At 42.5% G+C, this 27,227-nt stretch overlaps 2 protein-coding genes across 2 annotated transcripts; both read left to right on the top strand.

Annotated features, from left to right (window-relative positions):
- Nucleotides 1-334: 334 nt before the first annotated feature.
- BPIFC (BPI fold containing family C) lies at nt 335-14,593 on the top strand. The gene is given in 15 exon segments (XM_059847867.1): nt 335-536; nt 930-1,041; nt 1,167-1,295; nt 2,077-2,232; nt 2,992-3,055; nt 3,908-3,968; nt 4,907-4,998; nt 6,344-6,517; nt 7,220-7,273; nt 8,889-9,059; nt 9,572-9,639; nt 10,916-10,958; nt 11,767-11,830; nt 12,589-12,671; nt 14,360-14,593. Coding segments are annotated over 15 exon segments (1,428 nt in total). The 5' UTR covers nt 335-421; the 3' UTR covers nt 14,402-14,593.
- A 1,181-nt stretch (nt 14,594-15,774) lies between these two features.
- Nucleotides 15,775-26,122, top strand: RTCB (RNA 2',3'-cyclic phosphate and 5'-OH ligase). The gene is made up of 12 exons (XM_059846283.1): nt 15,775-15,932; nt 16,036-16,114; nt 16,942-17,009; nt 18,133-18,232; nt 19,319-19,475; nt 20,074-20,230; nt 21,348-21,507; nt 21,831-22,006; nt 22,471-22,659; nt 23,139-23,249; nt 23,937-24,056; nt 25,068-26,122. Exons 1-12 carry the CDS (start codon nt 15,840-15,842, stop codon nt 25,173-25,175), a joined length of 1,518 nt encoding a protein of 505 aa, XP_059702266.1. The 5' UTR covers nt 15,775-15,839; the 3' UTR covers nt 25,176-26,122.
- The last annotated feature ends 1,105 nt before the right edge of the window (nt 26,123-27,227 follow it).

The raw sequence follows: 27,227 nt of genomic DNA, 5'->3' as shown, positions 1-27,227 counted from the left end.
TGACTTTCACACTACATGCAGTCTGTGATTTATACAGATATCTCTATCTTGGTTTAAATCTTGTCACAGAAGCCCCTGGGATGGGCATTGGCTTCACTCACAAGCCCTGCGGTGAATCCTGTAGAGCCACCAAATTACAGCCTAAAAATTCAGTGTTGGTCCAGAGGGATGTATCCCAAGCACTTTCCCCAGTCTTTATGGCAGTGAGTAGGCTGACTTTTCTCCTCTATGCCACGGAGCTCACTTTTTGTAAGTCTGTGGAGAGTGAGTCTTCTCTGCCAGGGTTGCTGGGCTTTCCACATTCTTCATTCTGGAGGGAAAGCTGGTGTCCAGGGTAGGGGAGAAGGTAATACAACCACCAAGTGACACAGCATGAATTTCTGCTATCATTATAAATATTTATTACCAGGTCCTGTAAAAAATGAGGAAGATGCTGAAGATTTGCTGTTTTCTCCTCCTCTTAAGTTTGCTCAGTGGGCAACTGAGTGCCAGTCCTGGACTCAAAGTGAGGATCACCCAGAATGGGTTGGAGTATGGTATGTGTGATGTTCTCATCAAGAGCTGCTAGTGGCATTGCCTTGAATAATGACATGACAAAGGAAAGAGGGCAGTGGGAGTCAATGACCCCGGGGCAGGCTATAAAGGAAAGTTTCAGAGCACAATAGGGCAAAGTCAGTAAGCTGCTTGACAGCATAGTACCTCATATCAAGGTTCATCTGACCTCAGATATTGAACCAGTTGGTTCAGCTCTTGCCATGACTAGGAGTGAGACCTGAAATAGCACTGCCATGTCTCAAGTGAGATACCACCTTCTTGCTGATTCTGTGTCCATCACATTTCCTAAACCAGAAATACATACCTCTAAACTCCCAGGCACTATCAAAGGCAACTTGGCTACAGGAAAACAACTGATCATTGTTTTCCTGTAGCCAAGGAGGTTGGGCTGGAAATCCTGAAGCAGAATATACAGAAAGAGCATTTCCCTGATTTGACTGGCCATGAGAAATTTTGGCTTGGTAATGTCAAATACAACATCTCAAGGTAAGTGTTCTCTCTGGGGGCAAATTGAGTTTGACTGAAATGTGAATCTTGTTTTGTGTTCATTTTGACTTATTAAATCCATTTTTTAAAAATCTTTTCTCTCCCTTTTCTTTCTCATGCTCTAGTATACATGTTACTGCTGTTGAATTACCCAGTGCTTCCATCTCCCTCCTACCAGGGTCTGGGATAAAACTGGTGATTGGAAATGCTTCTCTAACCATTGATATGAACTGGAACATAAGGATCTGGATGTTGTATGTACAGCTTTGCATGTTCTGGGTTTTTTTTTCTTGATGGGTAATACAAAAATGCAAATTTTACTTTATTCTTGTGACCCCTTCATTGTAAAGGGGCTCTTTATTAGCTGGCCGCAGTAACCCAGGAGCACAGACTGGTGTTTCTGACAGATCTGCTGGTGGGAGACAGCCCCTGCGCCCTCAGACATCAGCACTGATAAAGAGCCATGGCTGAGAAGCACTGCTGCAAATAGCACAGGACTGCTGCTCTAGCTGAATGCTGTCATTGTCCAGCCTGCCAGCTAATGACACTTTTAGAAAAACTGTAGTGTGGTGGATCACAGTCCAATATGATAAACCCTCATAGTGCAGTCGCACTATTAGAAACCCTCTGTTATGCCACCAAGAGATACAGATCAAAAGCTGGTGGAAAATGGATAAGCAAATGGCAATATCCTTAGAGCAGTCTCCACACCTTCCTAGTCCCAGGCTGTTTCAGAGGAAAGAAATCCCTCTTCCCCACATTACCTGTATTGCTAAACTGGCTCAATTACAGGAGTCTCTGATCTGCACTTCTGCCAGGGACAGCAGGGCTGCATGCAAGGGGGAAGGGACCTGGGAACTGAGCGGGAGGACACAGCAGGAGTTACAGTGCCCTCACTGGCAAGCACCCAGCACAGGCAAGCAGAGCAGAGTAGTGGCAGTGACCAGGACCAGACACGGGTCCACATCACCAGGCAATTCCATACTGCAGAGGTGGGGGTTTTTTTCAGTTTTTATTTATTTTCACTTGATGCAGCAAAGACAGTGGAAGAGGCACAGTGCACATTTCAAAAGTCTTTGTCACCGCAATCTTTTCAATACCCCTGGATAATGCAGGCCCTACGTCAATAGCCCTCACCAGCTGCCGGACAACTCCTGGTGATGTAGATACCAAGCTGAATGGGAAAACTGGGTAAGTGGAAGAGATCTGTATAAACACTCTCACAAAATAACTCTCAGTGAATGGCACAGAGACAACTTTACAAATTAGGGCACACAGAACTGTTTTTAGGCGTCATAAGGCACCACAGGTGAGAACTGGGGCCCCAATACAGCATTAAAATGGCCAACATTGATATTTGTCCTAGTATTTACACACAGTAGAAGATAAAGACGGAATCAACCAATCCCTTGTGCTTCTTCAGCACTTTCAAACTTCTGCTCTAATCTTCAACTCGAGGTAGAAGTTATGAGTTTGTACTATGCTTCACTCCTCCTGCTCACAGTGCTATCAAAATTGAACAGAACCAGACTGTCTGTTAATACCTTCTGGATACAGCCCCATGAAACAGTATATCATTATTTTCTTGTATTTCTCTCACTGTCTGAATACCACTCTTGTCACCTGTTTGGGGGGTTGATTTTGTTTGTTTATTTTTACTTGTTTTGGAAGTTCCTAGTGCAGAGACTATTTTTTACATATAAGATGGTGGTCTTCTGAAGAAATCCATTTTTTTATAAATATTAATTAACCCAGGCTGAGACGCATAGTGCTGATATTATCATCTTTTAAATGGCGGCTCTCTGACAGTTTTTACATTTCAAAAAGCTCTCATTTCTACTAGAATATCACACTAAGAGGCCATTAAATTCCATGTTTTGCAGATGTACCTGATTTCCTCTTAGTGACCATAGTACTTGACCCATTAATTGCCTTCTTCCTTCCCTCTAGCTTCCTGCATAACTTCTTTATCAAGTATCTGAAGAAGCCCATTCACAGGAGCTTGGTCACTAATGTAAGCCTTTCACGTTGTGTAGGGGAGGGGTGTAAGGAGGATAGCATTCATAAGTCAGTGCTGTGAACTTGGCAAAGGAAGAATTAGAAAAATAATCCCATAATAGTCCTATTCTGGTCTGATCAGCACAGTCATCATTTTGCCAGCCAGAAATGATTCCAGATAAAGTGACAGGTTCATAGCCAAGATACTGACAAAGCTATGTTCAACCGCGGTAGCAATAGGGTTGGAAAATGTAGTTATTTTTCCATTCCAATGCAGAATAAGTCCCTGCCTGTGTACCTACAGGCATTCTGGGGCTTGGGTAATTTTTATGCTTGGCAGACAAAACATATACTGGGCAACTCATAGAGAAATTATAGTATATCAACTGATAGTATGACATTTCAACTTCAGTGTAGCAAAGGGGTGAGTAGTTCTGGTGACAGCCTGCCCAGGGCCACTGAGAGGAAACAGAGCTTGAGATGGCTATCATTCTGTCCAGGGATTTACAGTTGGACTCGCTGATCTTAAGGGTGTTTTCCAATCTAAATGATTCCACAATTCTGAGATCTCTCTTGTGACACCCGTATGATCTGTCCTCGCACTATTTAAGGCTGTGGTTTTGTCACCCCCACCAGGCTGCTTCTGGAAATGTCCCTCTTTTTTGTAGGTCTGACATACAATACACTTGCACTGCACCAAGCAGAAACCTTGGGGATCCAATTAGGTGAAGAGAAGCCAGATTAGATGTTTTGATAAACAAAGGCTGCAATGTGTGTCATGCAGCAGAAAGATCTGCTAGCACACATGTAAGAGGTGCTTATACATCCGTGCTGATCAGGCCATAACTTGAGTGTGCTTTTATTGTAGTCATGTCCCAATATCAGAGCTGTGGTCCAGTTGATAGATGGAGACCTCTGATCACCGAATGGTGGGTCATCAGTGATACCTTTTCCTTCTGTTTTCTCTCTTCTGATCAGTGAAATTCTGCCCCTTCCTTAACAGCAGCTGCTTAGCAATGCCTCCAGGAGTGGTATCAGTCCCTCTGCTCCATCTGCTCCCTTGCATACAGAACCACAGTTAACTAAAGGCTGGGCTACTTGAGCAAGAAATATGTGTTTCTAAGAGCCAAGGACTTGGTAGCAATTCTCAACTTGCAAGTGTGGCAGTGTGCACTTCTGTTGTGAGACATGCCACTTAGAGGTCACACAGTACTGCTAAGGCAGTTTTCCTTTACTAGTCCTCCTGCACACACAGCACTTTACAAGCTGAAGCCTGTTCTCCTAGCCTGACTGGAAATTAAGTTTTACTTGCCTATTTATCAGACTTGCCAGAGACAAAATGAAAAAGCTCCTTTGCAAAAACCTTCTGACTTGAGCCACTTTGGGTTAGATTTGCAGGCATTTAAGACACCCGAAGTGTTGGTCAGACACCATGCGCAAAACACAAGCATCTAAGCAGATCAGGCACCCACCCTCTGGGAAAGTACTTGCAAGTTACAAGTACTTGGGATGCTCTTAAAACTGCTTGACAAGAAATCCCAACACTTCCTTATGCCCTGAGGCACTGATATGGCCATCTCCTTTTTTGGGCTAGACCAAACTTATTTTCCACAATGAGAAAACAATAGACAGATTAGAGAAGGCGCTTTACAGAAAGTCTCAGTAGAAACATCAAATCTAAGGTCAGAATGCATATTAGGAGGTGCCTCGTTGTGTTTTTCCCTGCTCTCTGGAACAATTTGTCATTCTCTTTCAGAAACTGACTTAGTTTTAAGTATACATAAAATTATGTAATTGTAATTATGAAGACATAAAATTATTTCTATGTTTTTTGTAATATTCTGTGTCTTATCTACTACTCTTACAGCTGTAATACAAATTGATGATTTGGCTGAAGTAGATGACTCCTTAAGTGGCTTGCCAGCAGTATTCCAGCCATTCATTGACCTGGACTTAAAGGTAGCTGCCTGTAGTGCTGTTTGCCTACATTGCTGTGGGTTCCATTATTCTATGAGACACTTTCTAAGATGACCATGATTGTTGTTCTGAACATAAAGGCTCACCATCTGAGAAGACATACATTTCAAAGCATTATTGCATTTGTTACAGTAATAATTTGTAACAATCCTGTTGTACAATGAATTATTTAAAAGACACATCCTTTTTTTTAAACTGCAGTTGAGCTGGTTGTAAAAAATAGACTGCAGTTAAAGAATAATCAAGATAGAAGAAAAGAGAAAGGGAAAGGAAAGAAAAAAAGTTATTAAACCTCATCTTTCTCTCACTGTTGATTAATAGCTGGGACTTCATTGTTCAGTCAGTCAGGGTAATATTTCTATAAGTGGGACTAACTCAGTGTGTCTGCTGTCAGATGAGAGAGGAGAAGAAAGAGCAAGACTATCAGAGCCAGATTTAAGCCCCCAACTTCTTGAATGGGAAGGCAGAAGACCCTTTCAAATGCATGGGAGCCCAAGGAATGCTGCTGAGTCTATAGACTTGAAAGTTTATTTGAAATTAAGGAAAAAGTCTCCTTATGTACTGAAACTAAAATCTGACTAGTTCCTGATTCTAAAATAACTTCATCGTCATTCTGTATAAGGTGATTTGATTGAGGGTAGTTATTATTACAGTATCTTAATCCTTAATTAAGTTTGAGCTGCCTTGTGCTTGGTGCTCTACAGAGGCCGAGTGAAAAGACAGTCTTGTCACAAATATCCTACAAATTAAGTATTAAAAAAAAGGACAACAGGGAAATAAGAGAGGGGGAAACAAAAAGGAACAAAAAGTTAGTATCTGCTTGTGTGGTAGACACTGGTCTCTGCAGCTGCTGTCAAACTCTTCTGAATATTGCAGCAGCTGGATTTTAAGCAGGGACTTGAATTAGACTAAAGATGTAAAATCATGGCTGTTCCAAGAGCTACTCTTCCACATAAGTGAGGAAATATACAGAGTCTGGTAATTCCAGCAAGTGAGGAATGAATGGAGAGGTCACCTACTGTGATTCAGCACCTTGAAAGCATTTTGATAGTCCTTAAAAGACAACAAGAACTTTAGAGCTAGATGAGAAAATAAAGACAGACAAAATACATTTGAGATGAAACAGAACTAATAAAATGGACATAAAAAACTTTCAACTTTAAATGTTTTCATCGTTTTCAATCAGTTTACTGATTTACTTTTTACTCATTTATATACCAAATGAAGAGCCAGGGCAAAGTCAGGGAAAGTAGCATTCATTGTCTGCAGTCATGGTAAAGTTATATTTTGACTCTGTTTTTTTTATCTCTGACACAATAACTTTTAGGGCATAGTCTTCCCAGCTGGAAACTACACTGACTCTCCCTACATGGCAGCTTCCTTCACAATCCCAGACCAAAGTGATTCCATGCTGTACCTTGCCTTCTCTGAGTATTTCTTTCAGACCTCCTCATTTGCTTACTACACCGCAGGGGCCTTCAACATGACCATTGCAGAGGAGGTGAGCAGGACACACAGGAATGGGGTCAGAGTGGCTCAGTTAGGGCTTTGACCTGCCAGATGTTAGTATGTGGCTATATAAAGCTCTCAGTTGGTCTGTAGAGTCCTGAGACAGTAGATTATAAATACCAGGGTATTGTTATTCTCTTCTACTTATGCTCTATATAGATGCCTCAGGCCACAGCCAGGCATGCTGACTGAGTTCCACTGAGCCAAGAACCAAATACTGCAAACGTTGTTACAAAATATAAAGGCTTTGTAGACCTGAGGCACAGACTTCTCTAATAGGGACAAGGGATCAGCTCTGGAGAATTTTGCAGCCTCAGTGGCTACTTTCTAAGGGATATTCTTAGAATGAAAGTACTACAGGGGCCTTGTAAGCAAACATATGTCAAAGCACAGCATCTGCAGCTTGAAGGCTGCCTGACTTGGCTAACCCGACTGCAGGAGGTTCAGTAAGTCCCAAAACCTATAGACTGCAGCCCAAATTATAATGACGTTAAGAATTTGCTTTCTGAGGGATTATTTTCGCATGTATTATTGGGAAGCTTCTTTAAGTATACCAAGTCTCTTAGGGATATTTCTGAGAGGAACAAATCAAAGATTAATTTAAATGACTGTAATAATGCATTTAGAAAAAAGCTGACCATGAAGGTCAAATCTGGTAACTCATTTGTTTTCTCTGTTTTATTTTTTCCTTCAGACCTGCAGCTATTTTAATATAAACATAGAGATACTTAGCAGTATCATCCCTGAGGTGAGTATCATTACCTTCACAAAATCCTAGGGAAGCCACCCAGTGTGGGTGTCAAGACACCTCACTACTGGTGTATCCCAAAGGCTTATAGGGCCAGCAGGGCTCCTGCACTGGAGAAGCAGGCACACTGTGCCTTGTAACAGCAGAGCAGATGGGCCTTGTCACTTCCCACCCCATGATGAGTTGAATGTCTTGCACTGTTACCAAACATAATCTTGGCCCATAACCTTGCACATCAATCTTTTCTCTGGGCACCGTGCCCAAGCCACAGCTGTTCCTACCTAAAACCAGCTCCATGCAGGAAAAAGCCTCCAGTCATGAGTCCTGCTTTGAGAGACATCCAAGAGTGGTCTCAGCTCAGAAAAATCGCCTTTCTCCTCCCCAAACCTGCATAATTCTCTTTACTTTGCTGCTGGCCTGTGACTGATGAACAGAAAACCTGGGAAGGGACCATGTGCAGGAAAATGAGCTAACAGATGGACAGGAAACATTACATCCTATGGAAAAGACAAGGCAGATGCACAGAATTTCCATTTATTTTTGGTGAAGGAGATGAATATAACAGGATAGAGAATATGAGTATGTGTCACTCGTGCGCCGGGGTCGGGGCAGGAGCAGGCAAGAGGCAGAATTGTAGCAAAGGCAAAGAAGGCTTTATTCAAAAGAACCACGTGGTTTTTATAGAGTGATACGATAGATTCTATTCTATTGGCTAACTAACAAAAGCATCTTTCTCACCTACTGTCCTTGAGAGGAACAGAAAAATAAAGTAGAAAAACAGCACCTGCAAATTGTTTATAGTCAACGATTATCACATCTTTCCAGCTCCCTAAAACTTCTCACAAGCCGCTGTGAGAAACACTTTCTGTTTCTCTCTCCCTGTCCCATGGCATCCATAAGTATGCATGGTTTCCACCAGGCTTCTGAGACAGGATGAGAAACCAAAAATGAGCAGAAGAACCCCTAGGCTATAAATGCCAAGGATGGGTGAAATCAGACTAACAGTTCAAAGTACTTCACATTCTTGTTTGCTTCCCAGATGTTATTAAGTTCCTTCCTCAGAAATATAAGAATTCTCCAAGGGTAGGCATGTATGATGTTCTCCATAAAATGCCACAAGCACTGATGAAAATATTCCACCCCCTCTGTTTTGAATATTGAACTTAGTGAGCCTATTCACTCTTTAGGCAATGAACAGAGTGAGGCTCCTCTGAGAACAGTCCAGAGGAGGAACCCATCTCCTGAGATGGGTGAATTTCAAAGTGAATGACTCCTGACCTCTTTCATTGTGTGACTAAATACCACATTCAGGGTCCATTTATCTCCTCTGTTCACAAGCAAGTATTCAATTTCTCTTAAAATAATGTGGAAAAATTTGTATTCCTCAAGTGGAAGGAAATTTTCACTGCATTCCTGAGTGGCCAATACTGTTAATTTAGCACCACAGAAAACCTTTATTTCCTGCTTACCTGAAAGAATCTTATGTTAACAGCTGTCCTTAACCTCATCATAAGGAAATACTTAAAAATTATTGCTTCAAAAGTGAGAAAATGCAGTATTCTGATCCATTCAATGAGAAAAATGTTTTTCTTTTTTTTGTCTTTGACTCTTACAGGTAGCTAAATATTCAGTTATACCCTACCCAGTGATGTTGAAGCTAATGCCTACTGAAATCCCTATCATCAGCTTACAGCAGAATTCCTTCACAGTAGAGATTCAGGGCTCTGTGGAGGTGTTGGCCATTCTGCCAGACTCAACCACCCAGTCTCTGTTCACACTGAACATAGTAAGTTCAACAAACAAGGTGACATTTAACTCAGGGTTAAATATGTTTGTTCCTTCCTTCTTTTAAAACTCTGTACAAGAAACAAAGAAAATGCCAAATTTCTAGTACTTAAACATGCAGATTCCCTTTAGTTACAGGTGTAGGCATGACCTCAACTAACCTATAGGACATTTCTGTCCTACAGATGGACAAAAATCCCAACATCTAGTGCCTCTGATTAAGCAAGGTTTTGTTCTCTGGAATGACAGTTCTGCAAGTGTGAGTCATGCCTCTTGGCATCTTGTTCATGGCTTTGATTAATGACATCTCACCACCCCTATTTCAGCTCTTGTCAGTGCCATTCAAATAAACAGACATTTACTGTCTACAGCCTTGCAATGAGAAAGCTGCATTTACCTAAAACAGCTTCCATGCATAACTGAAAAGATGGTATTTATGTACTTGTGACTAATTCACAGGAAGGGTCCTGGGGTTTTTTATGTCTGGTAATCCATGGTTTCTTTATTCTACAGGCAGCCAACACCAGTATTTCACTGAATATTTTTGATCAGAAATTGATGGGCTCACTATGTTTGAACAGGTAATCCAACCTGGGATGAAAAAGATTTCCTTTGGAAAACAATGTTAGCAATCCAAACATTAGTAGTTTAGACATATGATCAGATAACTGTAAATCTATTTTGCTGGTAAATTCACCTGCATTAGATTCTCTTAATCTGGCAGCATTTACACAGTTTAGAGTAGGCAGGAAGCTTTTCTCTGACACGTGCAATGGCCCCAAGGGCCTTCCCACCAGTGGACTGCTGCAGGGAAGTGGTCTCACTAGACTTTCCTTCTTTTTACATCTACTGTCCCCTCTGAGCTAGATAAACTAAGCATGCAGGGCAGTTTTGATGACCATAAATCATCTGAGAGTTTCCCTCATCACTTTCCGGCTGGTAAGGTGTCATGGCTTTCTAGACAACCTGTGCCACTAAAGAATGTCTGAGCAGTCCAGGGCACAGTAAAGAACCTGGGCCCCTGCAGGTCCCCTATGCACATATTTTTATAGCAGACATTCACCAACTGAAGTCCTGCAACTTGAAAGGTTCAGAAAGCTGGAAACCAGAGGCTAGGCCATTTATACTTCTAACATGTCACATTTCATGGAGAAGAAGCTCTGTATATCAGGACCTCACAACTGGGAATTGGGACTCCAATTTCATAAAAGTCCCTAAGAAAGACACGGGGTTAAGAACATGCAGAGTTCATCAGGGCAGAGGGATGTTAGGAATTTAAGGAGGATAGTGCTGTTAGCATTTTCTGCAGTAATTTTCAAAGAGGAAAATCAGGAGCATGCTGGAAGCTGGCCTTGAGAACTCAGATACTGGTGCTGAGGAAACTCAGAAATCTTTTGTTGAATACAAGAGTATCTTAGGGAATAAGTATTTCAATTTGAAAACAGAGGCAGTAGCAACAAAGCCAGCAGCAGCACCACACAATGAACAGATCCTTCCTGGCAAGACTCACATGAAAGCATTATGCAGCTGTACCAAAGTCTTTGGAAAATACCTGACACCCTACAAGTCCTTGGTAAAAATAAATTGTCAGTAGGATTTCCAGAACAGCACGGAGGGAGTAGCACACTCAAATTGCTGGCTGCAGTCCTTCTAGCACACTCTTGCATGGATGCTCAGCAATGGCTCCAAGAAAGCCACATCTTTATGTAGCAGTATGCAGTGTGTGAAAGTTCTTTAAAAAAATCTCTGTTCACATGCTTCTTAAGGCATGGAGCTCTACAGCATGACTGCACATGATTAGAATAACTGTGTTTATCCTTTCTTAGTGACTCATCTTCTTTCACTTCTTTCCCTCAGAATCCAGTTCTCCCTAGCCCACTCCAGTGTTGGCTCTTTTGAGGTAAGTGGGTAGTTGAAGCAGATAGGAAATGCAAACTAAGAATAACAGTGATATCAAGGCTAAAGAGTAAGCAGCTAAATTTTATCAGTATTTCTAAATCATTTGGCTTCATTCCCAAGTGGCTGTCTTCCTGTCTTCTGGCAGCCACATCTCTGTTCTGGACTTAAAGTAAATTCTCTAGGTCAAGCTAATGCTGTGCAAATGAGACATTCTGTAGTTGCCCCAGTTGCAATAGGAAGAGATCTCTCGAATCATCAGGGTGAAACAGAGCAGAGCTCACCTGTAGCAGCAGAGCAGAGCGCCATCCAATGGTCACAGGGATGGCTGAGGCACAAGGACTCCGTGGGTGCTCATCAAGGTGCTCAGAATTCTGGCAAGGAGGGGGAGTCAAGATATTTCCCAGGTGCCTGAAATAGTGCAGTTGTAGCCTTGCAAGGGAAAACCCTGCCCCCACAGAGTAATTTCATTTTCAGTATAATCAATCAGTTCCGAGAAGCTGAGGAGAAAGGATTAAAATGGTTCTGGTCCTGCTTTGCTATTGGTGATAAACTACCTCACAAATAAAGCAAATAGACTATTTTAAATTAAAACGTTGGCCAAGCATAATGAAATGCATTTGCATTTTTCATCTCACTTCCTTTGCATCATTCCAAAACCTTAAAATCTGAAGTTCACTTGAGCTTATGACTCTTTAAAGCCAAAAGAGAACTGGAAGCTAAGAGCCTACTAACTCCACCCAGGATTAGGGCATGACAGCTCTAGCGCTATCAGGAAATGATGGCTAACTCAGTTTTCTTGTCTGTGGCAGGTCCTGCTTCTGGAGAACATCCTATCTTACATTTTACAGACTGAAATAATTCCATCAGCTAATGGTAAGGCTGTATTTCAAAGCATCAACTAAAAAGCTTCCATCTGAATGGGTTATTCTAGGAACTTCTACTGACTTTCTGATTAAGTAGTCAGCTCCCATTAACTTGGAGCAGAAAATGACCATCAGCCAGTAAGTAGTGGAAGGCAAAGATTGTAGGGGTATAAGTGCTCCCTCTCACTGTTCTGCAAAAAGGCAAAAATTACTAGGAAAGTAAAAATTGATCTGCCTTCATCTCAGTCTAGGTGGTCCTGATGCATCAGGGAGAAAAGCAAAATCTCTCTCATCTGCACACCTGCCTGAGGCACTATATGAATGTATTTCTTAGACCAGAACAGAGCTTTTGCCTCTCATAAATCTTATTTAAGGCCCAGGAGGGAGATACAGCTTTGTGTCAGCCCTCTATACTGGGATGAACATCACCTTCTTTAGCTAATGGATACAAATGGGAACATCTAATGATGGTAGAGCTGTATTAATAATCCCTCAGGGATCATTAGGGACAAATCACTCCATATGTAATGTGTTGAACATGAAATCTTTGGTTTGGCTGCAACATTCTGGCAAGAGAGAAGCATTTGTAATTCTTTTTTCCCATTGCTAAATGAGCATCTTAGCAATCTCCCAGGCTTGCTTATGAAGACTAAGAGGCTAATTGTTATAAATGACCTACAAGTCTCTGGATAAATAGTCTTGTTGAAGTGCAGGTGTTTATTATCTTTCTAATGCATACCTAAATCATCATTTGTCTCTTTTTTTAAGCTAAACTGTCAAAAGGATTCCCTCTTCCCAATCTGGGACGAGGGAATGTTACCTTGACAAGACCTCACATTACAATTGTACAGGTGAGGTTTTGATACTTATGAAAGTATCAAATGTTACCTTGACAAGACCTCACATTACAATTGTACAGGTGAGGTTTTGATACTTATGAAAGATTTTCCTTTATGAAAGGTTATCTCTCTTTTTACTTTTTTTTTCCTAGCATTTATTCACTTTCTATAGTGCTAGAAATTTACTGTGTTTGAGCTACTTAACTAATAAAAATGGATTTAAAATGAGGTCTCTAATAATGGTAAAATTCTATTAGAAACAAATGTATCTCTCTTTGAGAGGAAAAGTTAGAACTGATTATATAACTATGAAGTTATCAAATGTGCAACTTTTTTAGCCTTGTGAGTTGTAATTCAGTGTAAAAACGGGCTTGACATATTGTTCAAGTTTGGCCAATCACATCAAATTAGAGTTATTGCTATCTCACAGTCTTGTCAAATACTTGGAATATGAGAGGGAGGAGAATTCAATTTTGTACACCTAGGATGCCTGGATTTTGTTAATAATTGGTGATAATGACTGAGGCTAGTAGCCAAAAGTAGCTAGTGAGCTCTCAGAAAATATTTTTTGCCTTCTGATTATCCTTCTCCAAAACTACCCCTTAGTTTGATCATACAGAATGTTGCTAGGTAGCCAGTCAGTACAAGGGCATTGCTGACAAATGAATGCCCAGAAAATTAGTAAGTGTCTACATTTCTCCACTTGTTTGACAACTTCTCAAAGTCATTTTCAGGTTTTTTGAAGTTTTTCTTTGCAGAGATTTCTAAATCTTTGTTAGTGGTTAAGCACAAAACACAGCTCAGGAAAGGAAATGCAAAGGTTGTTTTTAATTGTTCTTTGCCTCCCACATACCTGGTTCCCTACAAAATATAATTGCTGAGACCTCTTTCACTGGCACTCACTGCCAACAGTCTTATAGACTAATTGTGAATGAAGGATTTTAGTGATTCTGTGGTGCCCATTCCCTCCTCACATTCTCTAACCAGTCTCCTCATCAGTAACAAGGAATGAGAGAAAACACAGAATTGCTATGCCCTACCAAAGTGAATGAGATTCCCATTTAAAGGCTAGAGTTTAGGCTCTAGTTCTAGAGCTTCCACTTCCAGTCCCAGTCTGGTGGCTATGGTCAACAGGAAGAAAAACAATTCTTACTTTTCATAGACAAGCTGGATGGTGCTTTGAGCTACCTGATGTAGTGGAAGGTGTCCCTGCCCATGGCAGGGGGGTTGGAACTGAGTGGTCTTTAAGGTCACTTCCAGCCCCACCCATTCTGTGATTCTAGGACTGGAATGAACTGCTCTCTGCAGGCTCATTGCTCTGTATGTGCTGACAGTGGGGGAAGCTTTAAGGACAAGTTTAGATTAAATGGCTAATTCTTGAGTGGTGCAAATTAGGTAATCCCTTGTGATGTTTGCCTAATTGCCTCAAGGCTCAGATGAACCTTCCTGAGTAGGCTGTATGATCTTTTGATTCCCTTCTGTCACTAACATGATGCAAAGGGATTGCATCCAGGGAAAGATGGAGCCCTTTTGCAAAGTTCAAAGGACAGAGTTGAATAAAACTTGTTACTTCCAAGGCTCAGCTCTTCTCAGTAGATTTTTGGACCTTAAATACCAGGATCAATTTGAAATTAAGAAACCCCAAAATAACATGTTCATTTTACTTCACAGTATGTCCATGACTGTTCTTCTCCCCACAGGGATATGTGTTGATTTCAACTGATGTCTACTACAAACACTAAAGGAGAAGAGAGACCATGTGTTAAGAATGAACTTCAAATCAAGTCAATAATGTGACTCTGAAGACTAGACACTGTCCAGTTCTGCTGAAATGTTTGAGCTCTGACAGCCTCCATCCTGGCTGGGGGCAAGAGGGGGTGCTGGGAATCAAAAAAAGCTGATTGAATGGTTAGCTGGTGTAATGCTGGTAACAAGCAGACCCAAGGGAAAACACATAACGCATGCTTGACATTTATTTATTCTATAGTTTAACTGATGCAAAAATGTTTTTAAGATTATTGACTCTTGAAATACACTTTTGTCCATACACTTCCAGAAGGACGCTGCAATCTCTTAAAACTAGGAAAAGTACATTGTCAAAATGCTGCTAGGGCAGATACAGCTGCTAATATGTTTCTACTCTAACAAACTTAAACACTTCCCTTCTACACACCATGCATGAAGTAGGGAGTGAGCCCTCTCCAGAACTGTGGAACAGTCAGACTGGGAACTGTCCCAGTTACAATGGGAACTAAAATCTTTGTAGTGTCTTAACATAAATCTTAATATGCAGAACAGGACCTGAGCCAATGGCACTACTACTCATATCTCTCCAGGTGACTCTTCAAATCTGTGTGCCTGTCATGTGCCCTCTTTAGTGCTGTTCAGCCAGGTTAGATACATTTAACTCCTTCAGGGTTTCTGGGTAAGTCCTCTAAATCTAATTCTCTGACATTTTTGTCTGAATTGAAGATTAGATACTTTTCTTACTTTGTTTGTTTATGGTATCTTACCCTCTTTCTTTCTCCTCCTTTTTTTCCAGTACTTTTTAGTGTGCAAATGTGAACACAGTTCTGCAGAGAGCCATGCCTACCCTGCAATGCTTAGGTGCTTGTGCTTTGGCCAAACCTGGACGGGAAGCCGGCTCTGGCCTCCCAAACACCTGTTTCCCTCACGCTGGGAAACAATCGGCGATGGGGTGCAGGTACCTTTTGCCTGTCCGGAGCTGAGCGAGCTCATCCCACCTGCTGCAGGACGGTACCTAAATACCCCAAAGGTACTCTGCCTCGGGGCTCAGCACGCACAGGCACTTGAAAATAATACTTGTAAGTGGGGTTTTTCCACACAAACTAGCCCAGAAGCCGTACGTGGTGTGAGGGAGGAGGCAGCCAGGTACAACGCAGCCCCCTGCGTACCCTCTCACACCCCGGCCCGCGGGTACTCGGTGCCAGCCGCGGGCTGCCCCAGCATCGTGGAAGACGGGCCTGGCATGGGCTTCGCTGGGGGCGGGCCAGCCCTCGGCACGGGCGGGGGACGGACAGACGGAGGCGATTGGAGGCAGGGCTGAGGGAGGAGGTTTGAGCCTCGGCGGCTCCTCTACGCTGCTGCCGCGGGCCTGCGTCAGTTCCTGCCGCCGGCCGGCGCTGCCATCGGGATCTGCCGACCGGGAGCGCCGCCGCCATGAGCCGCAGCTACAACGATGAGCTGCAGTACCTGGACAAGATCGACAAGAACTGCTGGCGGATCAAGAAGGGCTTCGTGCCGAACATGCGTGTGCGTGGGAGGGGGCCTGGGTGCCCGGGGTAGGGGTCGGGGACGGGGCGCGGAGTCGGGGTCGGGGCGGCCCGGCCCGGGCGGCTGACGGCTCTCCCCACAGGTGGAGGGCGTTTTCTACGTGAACGACCCGCTGGAGAAGCTGATGTTCGAGGAGCTGCGCAATGCCTGCCGCGGCGGAGGTGGGTCCGTCGGGGAGCGGACCCCCTGACCCCGGGGGTGACACAGAATCAGTCGGTTTGGAAAAGATCTCTAAGACCATCGAGTCCAGCCTGTGACCGAACACCACCATGCCAACTAGACCATGGCACTGAGTGCTCCGTCCATCCTTTCCTTGAACGCTTCCAGGGACGGTGACTCCGCTGCCTCCCTAGGCAGCCTATTCCAACGTATAATCACCCTTTCCGCGAAAAAATTCCTCCTAATGTCCTACCTAAACCTCTCCCGGTACAACTCAAAGCTGTTCTCTTGTCCTGTCTCCCCGCACGTCCCTCTCCGAGCCCCAGAGTGCAGCAGGCAGCGGGGCGGGCCCGGCGGGTGGGTCTGGAGAGGCGGCAGACGGGAGCGCGGCGGCCCGGGGAGCAGCACCGGCAGCTGCAGCATGGCCTGTGCCCAGCACTGCCGGCTGCGCTCTGCGCTCGGGAGTGTTCCCTGAATGCCGCTTTCACAGTTTACTGTGGGGGGCACTGCCTGGGCCTGTTCTCTGTGTGGCTGGAGTGCAGGGCTGGAGCCCAGCTGCCAGCTGGGCTGGGGGGAGCACGCTGCTGTTGTTAGCACAGACCCCACACTGTGGGTACAAACAGCAGAAGCTGGTCTTTAGTGAAATAAACTCTGCTTTTAATGGAACTGCAGATTGTATACAATGCCAGGCTCTTTATACCAGATAAGAAGTCTTGCTGGTGGCTGACTTCTTTTTTGCCAGTGTTTTAAACAGCCTCTTTAGAAAGCGTTTTTTTGTGATTATCATGGTAAATTATCAGATTACTTTTTTTTTAAAAATCTTTTTCAGGTGCGGGTGGCTTCTTGCCCGCTATGAAACAGATTGGGAATGTGGCTGCATTGCCTGGCATTGTTCACGTGAGTATCTGCTTTGAAAAATCTACTCTTTTTCTGTTCCCATTTGCCTGAGATTATTGCATTCTAAGTGGAAACTCTCATGAGAAGAGGTATGGACCAAAGTTCTTCTCAAGGCAGTTTTTGTGTTAGGAACCTGCGTCTGAGTAAGGAGTGCTTGCAAGGGCAGGCTGCAAAACTAAGTTGTCAGAGAAAGAAGTAGCCACTTAATTCATTGCTTGTCTTTTGACATAGAGCTTTTCATGCTGTTTCATCTTCTTGAGCCACCTTTCCCCACTGTTTATACTTACTCCTTGTTGGTTTTGAATTGCCTCTGCCCTGAAATACATGGAGAAGTGTGGAGAGAGAAGTATGTTGTCTGTTCTTTTGTTACTGGCCTCATGTGTGTAGTTAGCCTTCACGTGCACTGAACACTGACTTCCCTCATTCTGTGCCTTTTTGGAAGCAAAGCATCACATATAATGATGCAGGAGGAAAATGCTTACCTGTGACTCTTTCAAGAAGGGCAAAGTACAAGGTGGAAATTATCCTTTTCACATTCAATGTTGCGTATATTAATAAGCAACAAATAACAGATTTTTTTTAATTGTCTCTTTTGGCAGAAGTTTTGAATTTATGGATGCAGTAAAAGGCAGACCATCATGCCGTTAAATGCCTTAGAGGTCAGGCCAAAATGGAGTAAGGTAGAATAGTAATAACCTTCTAAAATGGGAATTTTGGCTGGTAGTTTGTAGAAGAGATGCTACAATCATCTACGTATTCAGATCTTAACTTTTTATCTCCAAACCAAGGATTTCTTGGTGATGTCAGGGAGAGGCAGAAGAAGCAAAGAATCCCATTCAAAAGTACTGTTCACTTCAGTGTGTGGTAGCACTTTTATAGATACTGAAAAGTTCCAATTTCTGGTAACTTTCTGGGTGTCACAGGGTGTTTGCTTCAGAGATCTACTCTCTGCTTTTTTTGACTGTTCTGTAAGTGCAGGTGATTGGATCCACCTACATCTGAACATCCATTCTCTTTTTGGTATATTTGTTTTCAAATGTGACAACCACTGCTACAAGGCATAATATAACCAAGGCAACTCTGCATGCATTGAGTTTCATAAAGCTTAAAAATTGCCTTTCAGAGATCAGTAGGCCTCCCTGATGTCCATTCTGGCTATGGATTTGCTATTGGCAACATGGCTGCCTTTGATATGAGTGATCCTGAAGCAGTGGTTTCACCAGGTAAGGATGACTGACTTAACCTGCTTTGAGAAATATCTGGGGTGGCATTAAAAAAAAATACTTTTCAAAATGGCAGGACTTTACAGTACTTTTCATTCAGAAACAAAGCAAAAATATGAGAATTGCAGGGAGTTAAGGGGTGCTTAATTCTTGCACTTAGAGTCTTTGTGGAGCAGGCCATTACACTGAGAACAGCTGAACAGTACAGGGAGAATTGCCCTTGTGCTTGCAGCTTGGACTTGTGATATCCCTCAGTTCTGAAGTCTTTGATTTGGGGTTTCACCAGATGGATGAAGAACTGACTAGTTTCTTTGAGTAGTTTGAAAACATATTTTGAAGTTATTTCTCTACTTAAAACATGACTCTACAGTATGTCTGTCTTTTTAGTAAACACCCAGATCTTTGGTTACTGACAGTCTGCAGCTTGTGTGGTTGTCATGAAACATGATAGTCATGTTTTAGTTTTGCTTTGATCAGTTCAAGTGTTCCTGATTGACTGAGACCCAAAGTCTCTTAGTTTGGTATCTCCCCTCTAACATTAGTAATAGCAGAACCTTCATAATAAAGGTGGCATGATTATCTTTCACATTTGGCAATGCCTTATAGAATTTATTATTATAAATAGTAAGAGTTAAGCGAAACACCAAGAACTGAAGTTTGATATTCCTTATAAGTATTTATTACTTCTTATAACTATTTATTATTTATTCCAGTGAAGATTCAAAAAAGAACTTACATTTGGGTATTGCTTTCAAGAACATTTTACGTCAGGGAGCTATTCTAAGATCTGTCACTTTTCTTCTGACCTTAGGCAGCGGAACAGGAACGTTCTCTCTGCTTTCTATGGGCCGTGTGTTTTATAATTGTGTCCACTTCTCTTTGTCAGCTTGCTGGAGTAACTGTAAATGGAGAGCTCTGTAGGCAATCATACAGCTATGTCTTGAAGTCTGAGGCTTCATGTAAACCTGTTAAAATGAAGCTTAATACAGTTCTGCTTTTTTCCCCTCACTATTGTGTCACAGGAAAAGGAGTGAGATTACAGCCTTCAGTACGTGCTCCCTGACATGGCTTTTTCTCCACTTGTAGGTGGTGTCGGCTTTGACATCAACTGTGGTGTCCGCTTGCTGCGGACAAATTTGGATGAAAGTGATGTGCAGCCTGTGAAAGAACAGCTAGCCCAGGCTATGTTTGACCACATTCCTGTTGGTGTTGGCTCCAAAGGTGTCATCCCCATGAATGCCAAGTAAGAGAATGACTTCATGCACACATCACTAGAAGGGACATCTCTGTTGTTTGTTTTGATGCAAGATTCATCAATGAGAGACTTAAGAAAGGAAGAGTAATTCTAAAATGCTTTCTGTTCTTTCTGCATATGTGCCTTATCAGGACTGACATAATCATCAATGCACAGTCAGCTCTTTCTTCCCCCATTTAAACCCCATAAAGGTTCTTGCTGGGGTCTCATTTCTTCTGAAAATTTCTATGAACATAAAGGTCTTTTTTGAAAGAGAGGATTATAGATAGAAAATAGGATCTTTCCCACCCAGCAAAGAGGAAAAAGAGATGATGTACCAAGAGTTAATATATTTGTAGTGCTTGATTTTCATGAAGTATTAAGAAGCTGGACTTATAGTTTGTAGAGTTGGGGGCTGACCATAACATAATAATTTAGCGTGGATGAGATCTTTTGTGGTCATCTCACCCACCTCCTTGCAGGAAGGATCTAAATCTAAAGTTAGGTCTGACAAAAAATGGCATCAAGTTGCTCAAGGCCATATCCAGTGGAGTTTTGAGTATATCCAGGGATAATCATCTTATGTGTAGGTGTTTGATAATTGCAGGGATTTGGAAGAGGCACTGGAGATGGGTGTGGACTGGTCTCTCCGAGAAGGCTATGCCTGGGCAGAGGACAAGGAGCACTGTGAGGAGTATGGAAGAATGCTACAGGCTGACCCCAACAAAGTCTCTTCAAGGGCAAAGAAAAGGGGCCTGCCTCAGGTAATGTTATCTTTCAGGGGGGCTGTGCATGCTCCCAGGGTTCAAATATAAATGTTAGAGAGCAGTTCTCTAATTCTTTGTCTTTTCTTGAAACTCTGTCTAGCGTTTCTGGGCAGGGGGAAAGGTGAGAGGTGAGTGAGTTCTGAATAATTCTTGACAAAGCTACTATAGAGGAGAATAATACTGGGCTTACCCAAGGTCTCTGGGGCCGTCAGGTTTTCATCTGTTAACATCTGGTACTGGTAGTTATATGTGGTGTTTCCACATCCAGATGCATTTTTTTTTTTTAAAGACAAGCAACTTAGTGTTCAACTTTTGTCCGTGTTTGCTCAGCAAGTTTATAGCAGGGCAAGAAAAGAAACTATATTAAATGGAACTAACTCATAACTAAGCTCATAACTAGCTCATAACTAAGCTCAGTTTAAGAGTTAGATTTAATTTCTATATATAGTGTCTCACTGTTCTTTGTGGAACAATTTGAGACGGCTATACTAATGGCATATTTGTAAAGCTTTCTTGTATATTCTTGGTATTAATTGATATTATTATTTATTAATTGGGGTGGTGCAAAATTACAGCATTTTAACCTCGAAATAATGTTATGTCCCCCATTTTCACATTTGTCTTGCAAATAAGCGATCATTATTACAGAAAAAATTTGGGCTTGGAAATGGAATATCTTGTTTTAATCTGCTGAAAAGTTTTAAGTACCTAATTAACAAGATGTTGTAACTTCTTTGTGGAGTTAAAACCAAGTATAAGCCTGTCTGCTTTGTCTGTACAAACTGAAGATGAAGTCTCAACACTCTATACTCTTCCCATCCAGGCCAAAGTAAGTTGGAAAAAAGTGGCAGCACAGTCTGTATGTAGATCCTGCTCCTCTTGTTTAATTACAGTCTTGTTCCAACACCACAGGTAGTTACAAATTTGAGCAAAAAGGAAAGTGGTGATTCTACTGAGTTCTACTTCCTTGCAGTTTACATGGCAATATTTTTCCCCCAAAAAACCTTTTCTAAACCCAAAACCTTGCTGTAGGAATTTGCCCTATCACCTGTTGCTGCAGGTCTCCCCTGTGCTCCCAAGGTTCCCTGTCTGATCAGTGTGTTGTGATTGGCAGCTGGGGACCCTGGGAGCCGGAAATCATTACGCCGAGATCCAGGTGGTGGATGAGATTTACAACGAATATGCTGCCAAGAAAATGGGCATTGACCACAAAGGGCAGGTGTGCGTGATGATCCACAGTGGAAGCAGAGGGCTGGGCCACCAGGTTGCCACAGGTATGATCTGACTGGTATAGCTACCTGGAGTGAGGCAAACTCTTCAGTGTGGTCTTGTCACTGACAGCAAACTCCAGCACCAAAGGGCATTTCCTACAGTGAATTGCTGAGAGCATCCTTAATTGCCTGGTCAGGCATTTCTGTTTGCAAACAGTTGATAACATTCTGCCACAGATTTGCTTTTTTGCATTTGAGAAGTAGGCTTGGGCTTGACCATTGACAGAGGAGTTCAGTTTTAGGATATAAATTACAGACACCCATGTTAATCTCAAAGATTGCATCAAAATAAGAAGTTACTTAGACTTACTGTGTTTATTTTCCAGATGCACTGGTGGCTATGGAAAAAGCTATGAAACGGGACAAAATCATAGTGAATGATCGCCAGCTGGCGTGTGCCAGGATTGCCTCTGCAGAGGGACAGGATTACCTGAAGGGAATGGCAGCTGCTGGCAACTATGCCTGGGTTAACCGCTCTTCCATGACTTTCCTAACACGACAGGTAGGAGCAGAGTTGTCTCTGATGCAGGTATTTTTCCTGCTTCATCCCAGATATAGAGAACAGAGAGTAGTTGCACTATTTAATCTAATTTCATTTGTGTGTTTCTTAAACTTTTTTTCTGGGGAGTCTTTCACAAAGTTGCAGTCCTGACAATCTGTCTAAAACCTTTAAACATCACTGAATTGTACTTGGCAGAAGTGGCTTAAGCAGTATTTTTGAAAACGCCTTGAGCTGGAAAAAGAAGATCTAAGAAAACTGCGGGTTTTGTTGCTAAAGCCGGCTTTTCAGAGTTGCACAAATTTGCCTAATTGATATCTGACTGAATTACAGCAGGAAGCTGCCAGTGGGCTGAGAAACAATCTATGCAGTCCAATTCTGTCATTCTCAGCACCATTGTATTCAGTTCCACTGTGGCTGAATTATGATGATCTTGTATCTCACATCCTGATTTGCTTTCTTTTTAGGCCTTTGCCAAAGTCTTCAACACGACCCCAGACGACCTTGACATGCATGTTATCTATGATGTGTCTCACAACATTGCCAAAGTGGAACAGCATGTAGTGGATGGAAAGGAGCGGACTCTGCTCGTGCACAGAAAAGGATCAACCAGGGCCTTCCCCCCTCACCATCCTCTTATTGCTGTTGATTATCAAGTAAGTTTAGCTTTGGGAGAAGGAAATAAAGAATTCTGGATTAATCAGACAATTTTAGGGTCCCTAACAGATACCTAAATGTTGTGAGTTAATTTTTTAAGGTAACAGCACTGGAACCCTGGTGGGATGGCAGTATTCAGCTTCTGTGTGTCTTAGATCTTTGGGACACTGAGCTCCTCTTTCTGCTCCATTCCCGAAATTGTTGGAAGAACATGAAAGGAAGGAAGTCCTTTATAGACTTCAGGATTCAGTGGTTACCCTTGTCTGTCTGTTGGACACGAGGCTTTTGATCTACTGGTCTGCATCTTTCAGAGCAGTTAATTTTCTAGAATCCTTGATTCCAGGCACCTGAAACAACCAGGGATTCTCTTAAGGATTGTTAATCTGACTTCCTTTTCTGGAGACACGGTTCCTCTCAGACTTTTATTAAGAATGAGATTTTTCAGCTTTTTCTTATGAATGAAAGTTTACATCCACAGCTGACTGGACAGCCTGTTTTGATCGGTGGCACAATGGGCACCTGCAGCTATGTCCTCACTGGCACAGAGCAAGGCATGACTGAGACCTTTGGAACTACTTGCCATGGAGCTGTAAGTCAAGAAGTTATTTCAGGGAGGGGTTGGGATGAGACTGTCACCCAGAGAACAAAGTTGTTGAAGCGTCATCCAATGTGTGATTCCTCTGTTGGTCATACAAGCAGACATTAGCCTTGCCAGTGGTCCTTGCCCAGGAGAACTGCAAGGTACAAGTCTTTGTCCCTTACTGAGCAGTTGTGACTACTGCTGCAGAAAACCTAGGGGATATTGCTTTTTATAAGGCAGATGTTAGGATGAAGATGTGGAGAATAAGCTTATTTTATGAAATTCTGATACCTCTGAGCTAACGAGGAGTTTAACTGGGCTGAGGCTGTCTATATATAAAACTCCACAGTAGTTTGAAGGTATTTCTTCCCCTGTTATTCATAGTGTGAGACAATGACTGAGGAAGAGAAGCATCTTCCAGTAAATTCCTAGTCCTGAATACTGTTTGGTTTGGGTGAAATGACACTTGCAAACAAGCGTGTTATACAAATGAAACTTTCCTACTCATCATACCAGAGGTGTGATTTTGCAGGAGTCTGTGACTTGAAGGGCAAATTAATTTCCTGTATTGGGGTTTTTCTGTGTCTCAGTCATTCTGTGTTTGCTTATAAAGCAATAATGGGTATTTTTTGTAAGAACAAGTTTTGTTTTTCCAAACTGCTACAAAAACTAGAACTAACACAACTGTTGGCCTAGGGTCGTGCACTGTCTCGAGCCAAATCTCGACGTAACTTGGACTTTCAGGACGTACTGGACAAGCTGGCTGACATGGGTATTGCCATCCGTGTTGCTTCTCCCAAACTGGTCATGGAAGAAGTGAGTTTAGTACTTCATTATCTTAGAAGGAAAAGGGGGGGTCTTGCTCACTGGCTGAATGACCCTCCCCGACCTGATTTTTTGCAGTGCTAAGCAATTGCCAGTACTCTAAATATGCAGCTTGTATGGTTGCTGATAGAGCTGTCAAATTTTTTGGAAAATGATGTGAAGTGTTCTCTATCCTAAAAGCAAGCTGAAAGGGGAGATGCCTGATTGACAGGTTTTGGGGGTATGTTTTTTCCTCTTCTGCCTGGTGATAGGGATAATTGCTGTCTTTGTGTGAGCATCTACAAAAGAAGTTATGTTTTATGGATTTTCTTCTTGAATTATGTTCTCCCTGCTTTAAATTTCCCTTACACTGCAGCTTTCATGTAGATTTGTAGCATCTTGAAAGATCCTCTTTTAAGATGAACTCCTATATTTCCTTAAGAAGAGAGCTCTGAATGGTCAAAGAACTTTGAGTATTATGACTTCTGTTGCTCTGCATTAACATGAGCATGCTTTTTCTATTCACAACCTCACTCATAAAAGTGGTAATCATTTGGCACTATGCTTTTCTGGGTGTTGGTGTTATATGAACATGTTGATCACAATAAAGTCCCTATTTAAGAGCAGCTTCCTTGTCAGAATAGGGGCCAGAGAGGGAAACTCTAGAGTTAAACCTTGACTGCTGTCAAGGAGCAGTGAAGATAAAGGCTACCTGTAAAGAAGTTGGAGTCACTTCCTACTAGATAATGCCATTCTAACCTGCTGGGGCAGTCATTATCCGAAAAACTGGATTAAAATAGCTAATATTTTATCTGAAATATGATGAGAGCTTATTTTGGAAAGCTAAGTGTCTTACGGATTTCTTAGATACATAAGGTGGACTGATTCTCAGTATGTTCACCTATTTCTACACCATCCATTGATATGGCTATTTTTGTGAAGAGTGGCTTTCAAAAGCCTACACCTGATTTCCTGTGATTATCAGTTGTTTATAGTTTTGTCTTTTCTTTCCCCCCCCTCCAGGCACCAGAGTCTTACAAGAACGTGACTGATGTGGTTAACACCTGCCATGAAGCTGGCATCAGCAAGAAAGCCATTAAACTGAGACCTATTGCTGTTATAAAAGGCTAGGAGCCAACAAGGCACCCATGTCTCCAGGCCTTACACAAAACTGACTAGAATTATCATCTTCTCTTGGACTCTGTAGGATGCTCAAATATCACATTCCTGTTCTGGAAACACAGCTGAGGACACACCTATTTTTACCACTCCTAGCCATAATTAATGCCCCTCCTCCTTGTTATATGGCGTTCTTTTCTTGTGAGGACAGGGCAAAGAAATTCCTAAGTCTTGGTTTTTATATGCAGTCCTTCCTCCATTTCCATGCTCAGGCAGGACTTCAGACTTGCCCAAGTTGTCACCAAGTGCTGTGCTGCAAGACCACCTCCATCAGTGAAGGTGGTGTATGAACCAGAGCTGCTGTCACCACACCTGAGTGCCTGGAGCTCTTTCTGCATATGGAAGTACTCTGTTAGACAAGGTGTTGCACTTGTGAGCAGGGAGAGGCTGTCCTGTTTGCAGGTACCTTTATACATAGTCTGTACTGCTGCATGTTTTCTGATAATTAGGTAACAAATCTGGAGTTGGGAGCAGTCTCCTGCTCAAGTTGAGAGGGGCTAGCTAAGCTGGAGACACAGTCTTACCCCAGCCTCTCCCATTTAACACAGCACCTGGTGAACTTGGCTCAGGACAAGTAGGCATTTCACAGTCTTTCGGAAAATCTGAGTAGAACTGAGTATGTTGCCTTGAGAGGTTTTGTTTGCCTTGTAAAAGTTGTAACTTAACTTAGGGATGTGCTAGTCCAACATTTTAAGAAGCTCTGAGCATGTGATCGTTGGGTTGGGTAATGCTGCTCACTGTGTCCCACAGCTCTGATTTAATGGAGCCCAATTTCAGGGTCAGACCCAATGCAATGGGACTTAAGAGTTTCTTTTACATTCATTAACCAAGGCTGGAGAGGAAGTTGACCATCCCCACTGGATCTTTTTGGGGGGATGACAATAAAATGGGAAGATGGACATGGCAGTGTATCTGTGTCATGTTTATTCTGTGTGCTTGAAAGCAGACAACAGACATTTTAGTCAACATACACCCTTGAAATGCGCTGCCTTTTGTGAGTTCAGATGATGGATCTTGCAGAGAATGTGCAGATGGCAAGTTTTTTGCAGGACACAAGGAAGGGAAGTGCAGTGCTGTTTTCCCAGCTCGGTTTTGACAGGAGTGTGTTGGCTGTTACCTGTCCTTGCCGGCCATGCTGAGCCCCCCTCGCCGGACAAGGGGTGGCGCCTGCCTGCAAGGCTGGATGCCGGCACAAGAGGGCGGCTGGAGGGAAACACCCCAAAGCAAGAGTGGAGCCCTGCCAAGGACTCGTGTAAGGGGAACAGATAGTGATTGATGGACTGCAGTGCCTTTTGATGAAACATCCCTTTAAGTGCAGGATCTTAGAAGGCATAATGGTATTTCACTATTGTAATCTCTTTGTTCTTAAGGGGTTTTTTAGGTTCAAATACTGTGTTTGTACAGGTTCAGAAGCAGCACATGTACTTATAGGCACTGCTGTGAGTTCTTGTGAGTCTGAACTTACAGCTTCTTGTTTGCCCCTCCTTTCTTCAGTGGAACAGTTCCAGATTGATATTGCAGTGGTCTGAGACAAACTTGCTGAGTTTAAAACAAAAATCATTTCACCTAGAAATGTGAATTACCCTCCAGTGACTGAAAGAAAAATTGGTCTCAAATCTTCTGCAGAAGTCTATGTTCCTTGCAGAAATTTCTGTCTATAAATACTTCAGCTTATTTGATGTGGAATGTAAGGGAACAAATTAACATTTTTTAAAAATTCACATTTAAAAATAAGCATTTCACAAACACAGTTCTCCTTACACCTTCTACTTACGGTTACTATTAAGGGACAATTTAAGTTTTTTACAAGCAGAAATTCTAAGTACCATGCAGGTGCTGTCATATGCATGGGATGTATGCCTTACAACCTCTGATCATCAGTGTTTATGCATTAGCAGTCAAGACTGCAAGAAGAGCTGTCAATTCTGGTTTCCTGTTACAAAGCTGATATTAGTTTTGGTTATATGTTTTGCTATATGAAGTCAAGGTGGTTTCCTTACCACC

The sequence above is a fragment of the Haemorhous mexicanus genome, chromosome 5 (assembly GCF_027477595.1).
Source record: "Haemorhous mexicanus isolate bHaeMex1 chromosome 5, bHaeMex1.pri, whole genome shotgun sequence".
NCBI lineage: Eukaryota > Metazoa > Chordata > Aves > Passeriformes > Fringillidae > Haemorhous > Haemorhous mexicanus.
This window is presented reverse-complemented; position numbering and strand designations above follow the sequence as displayed.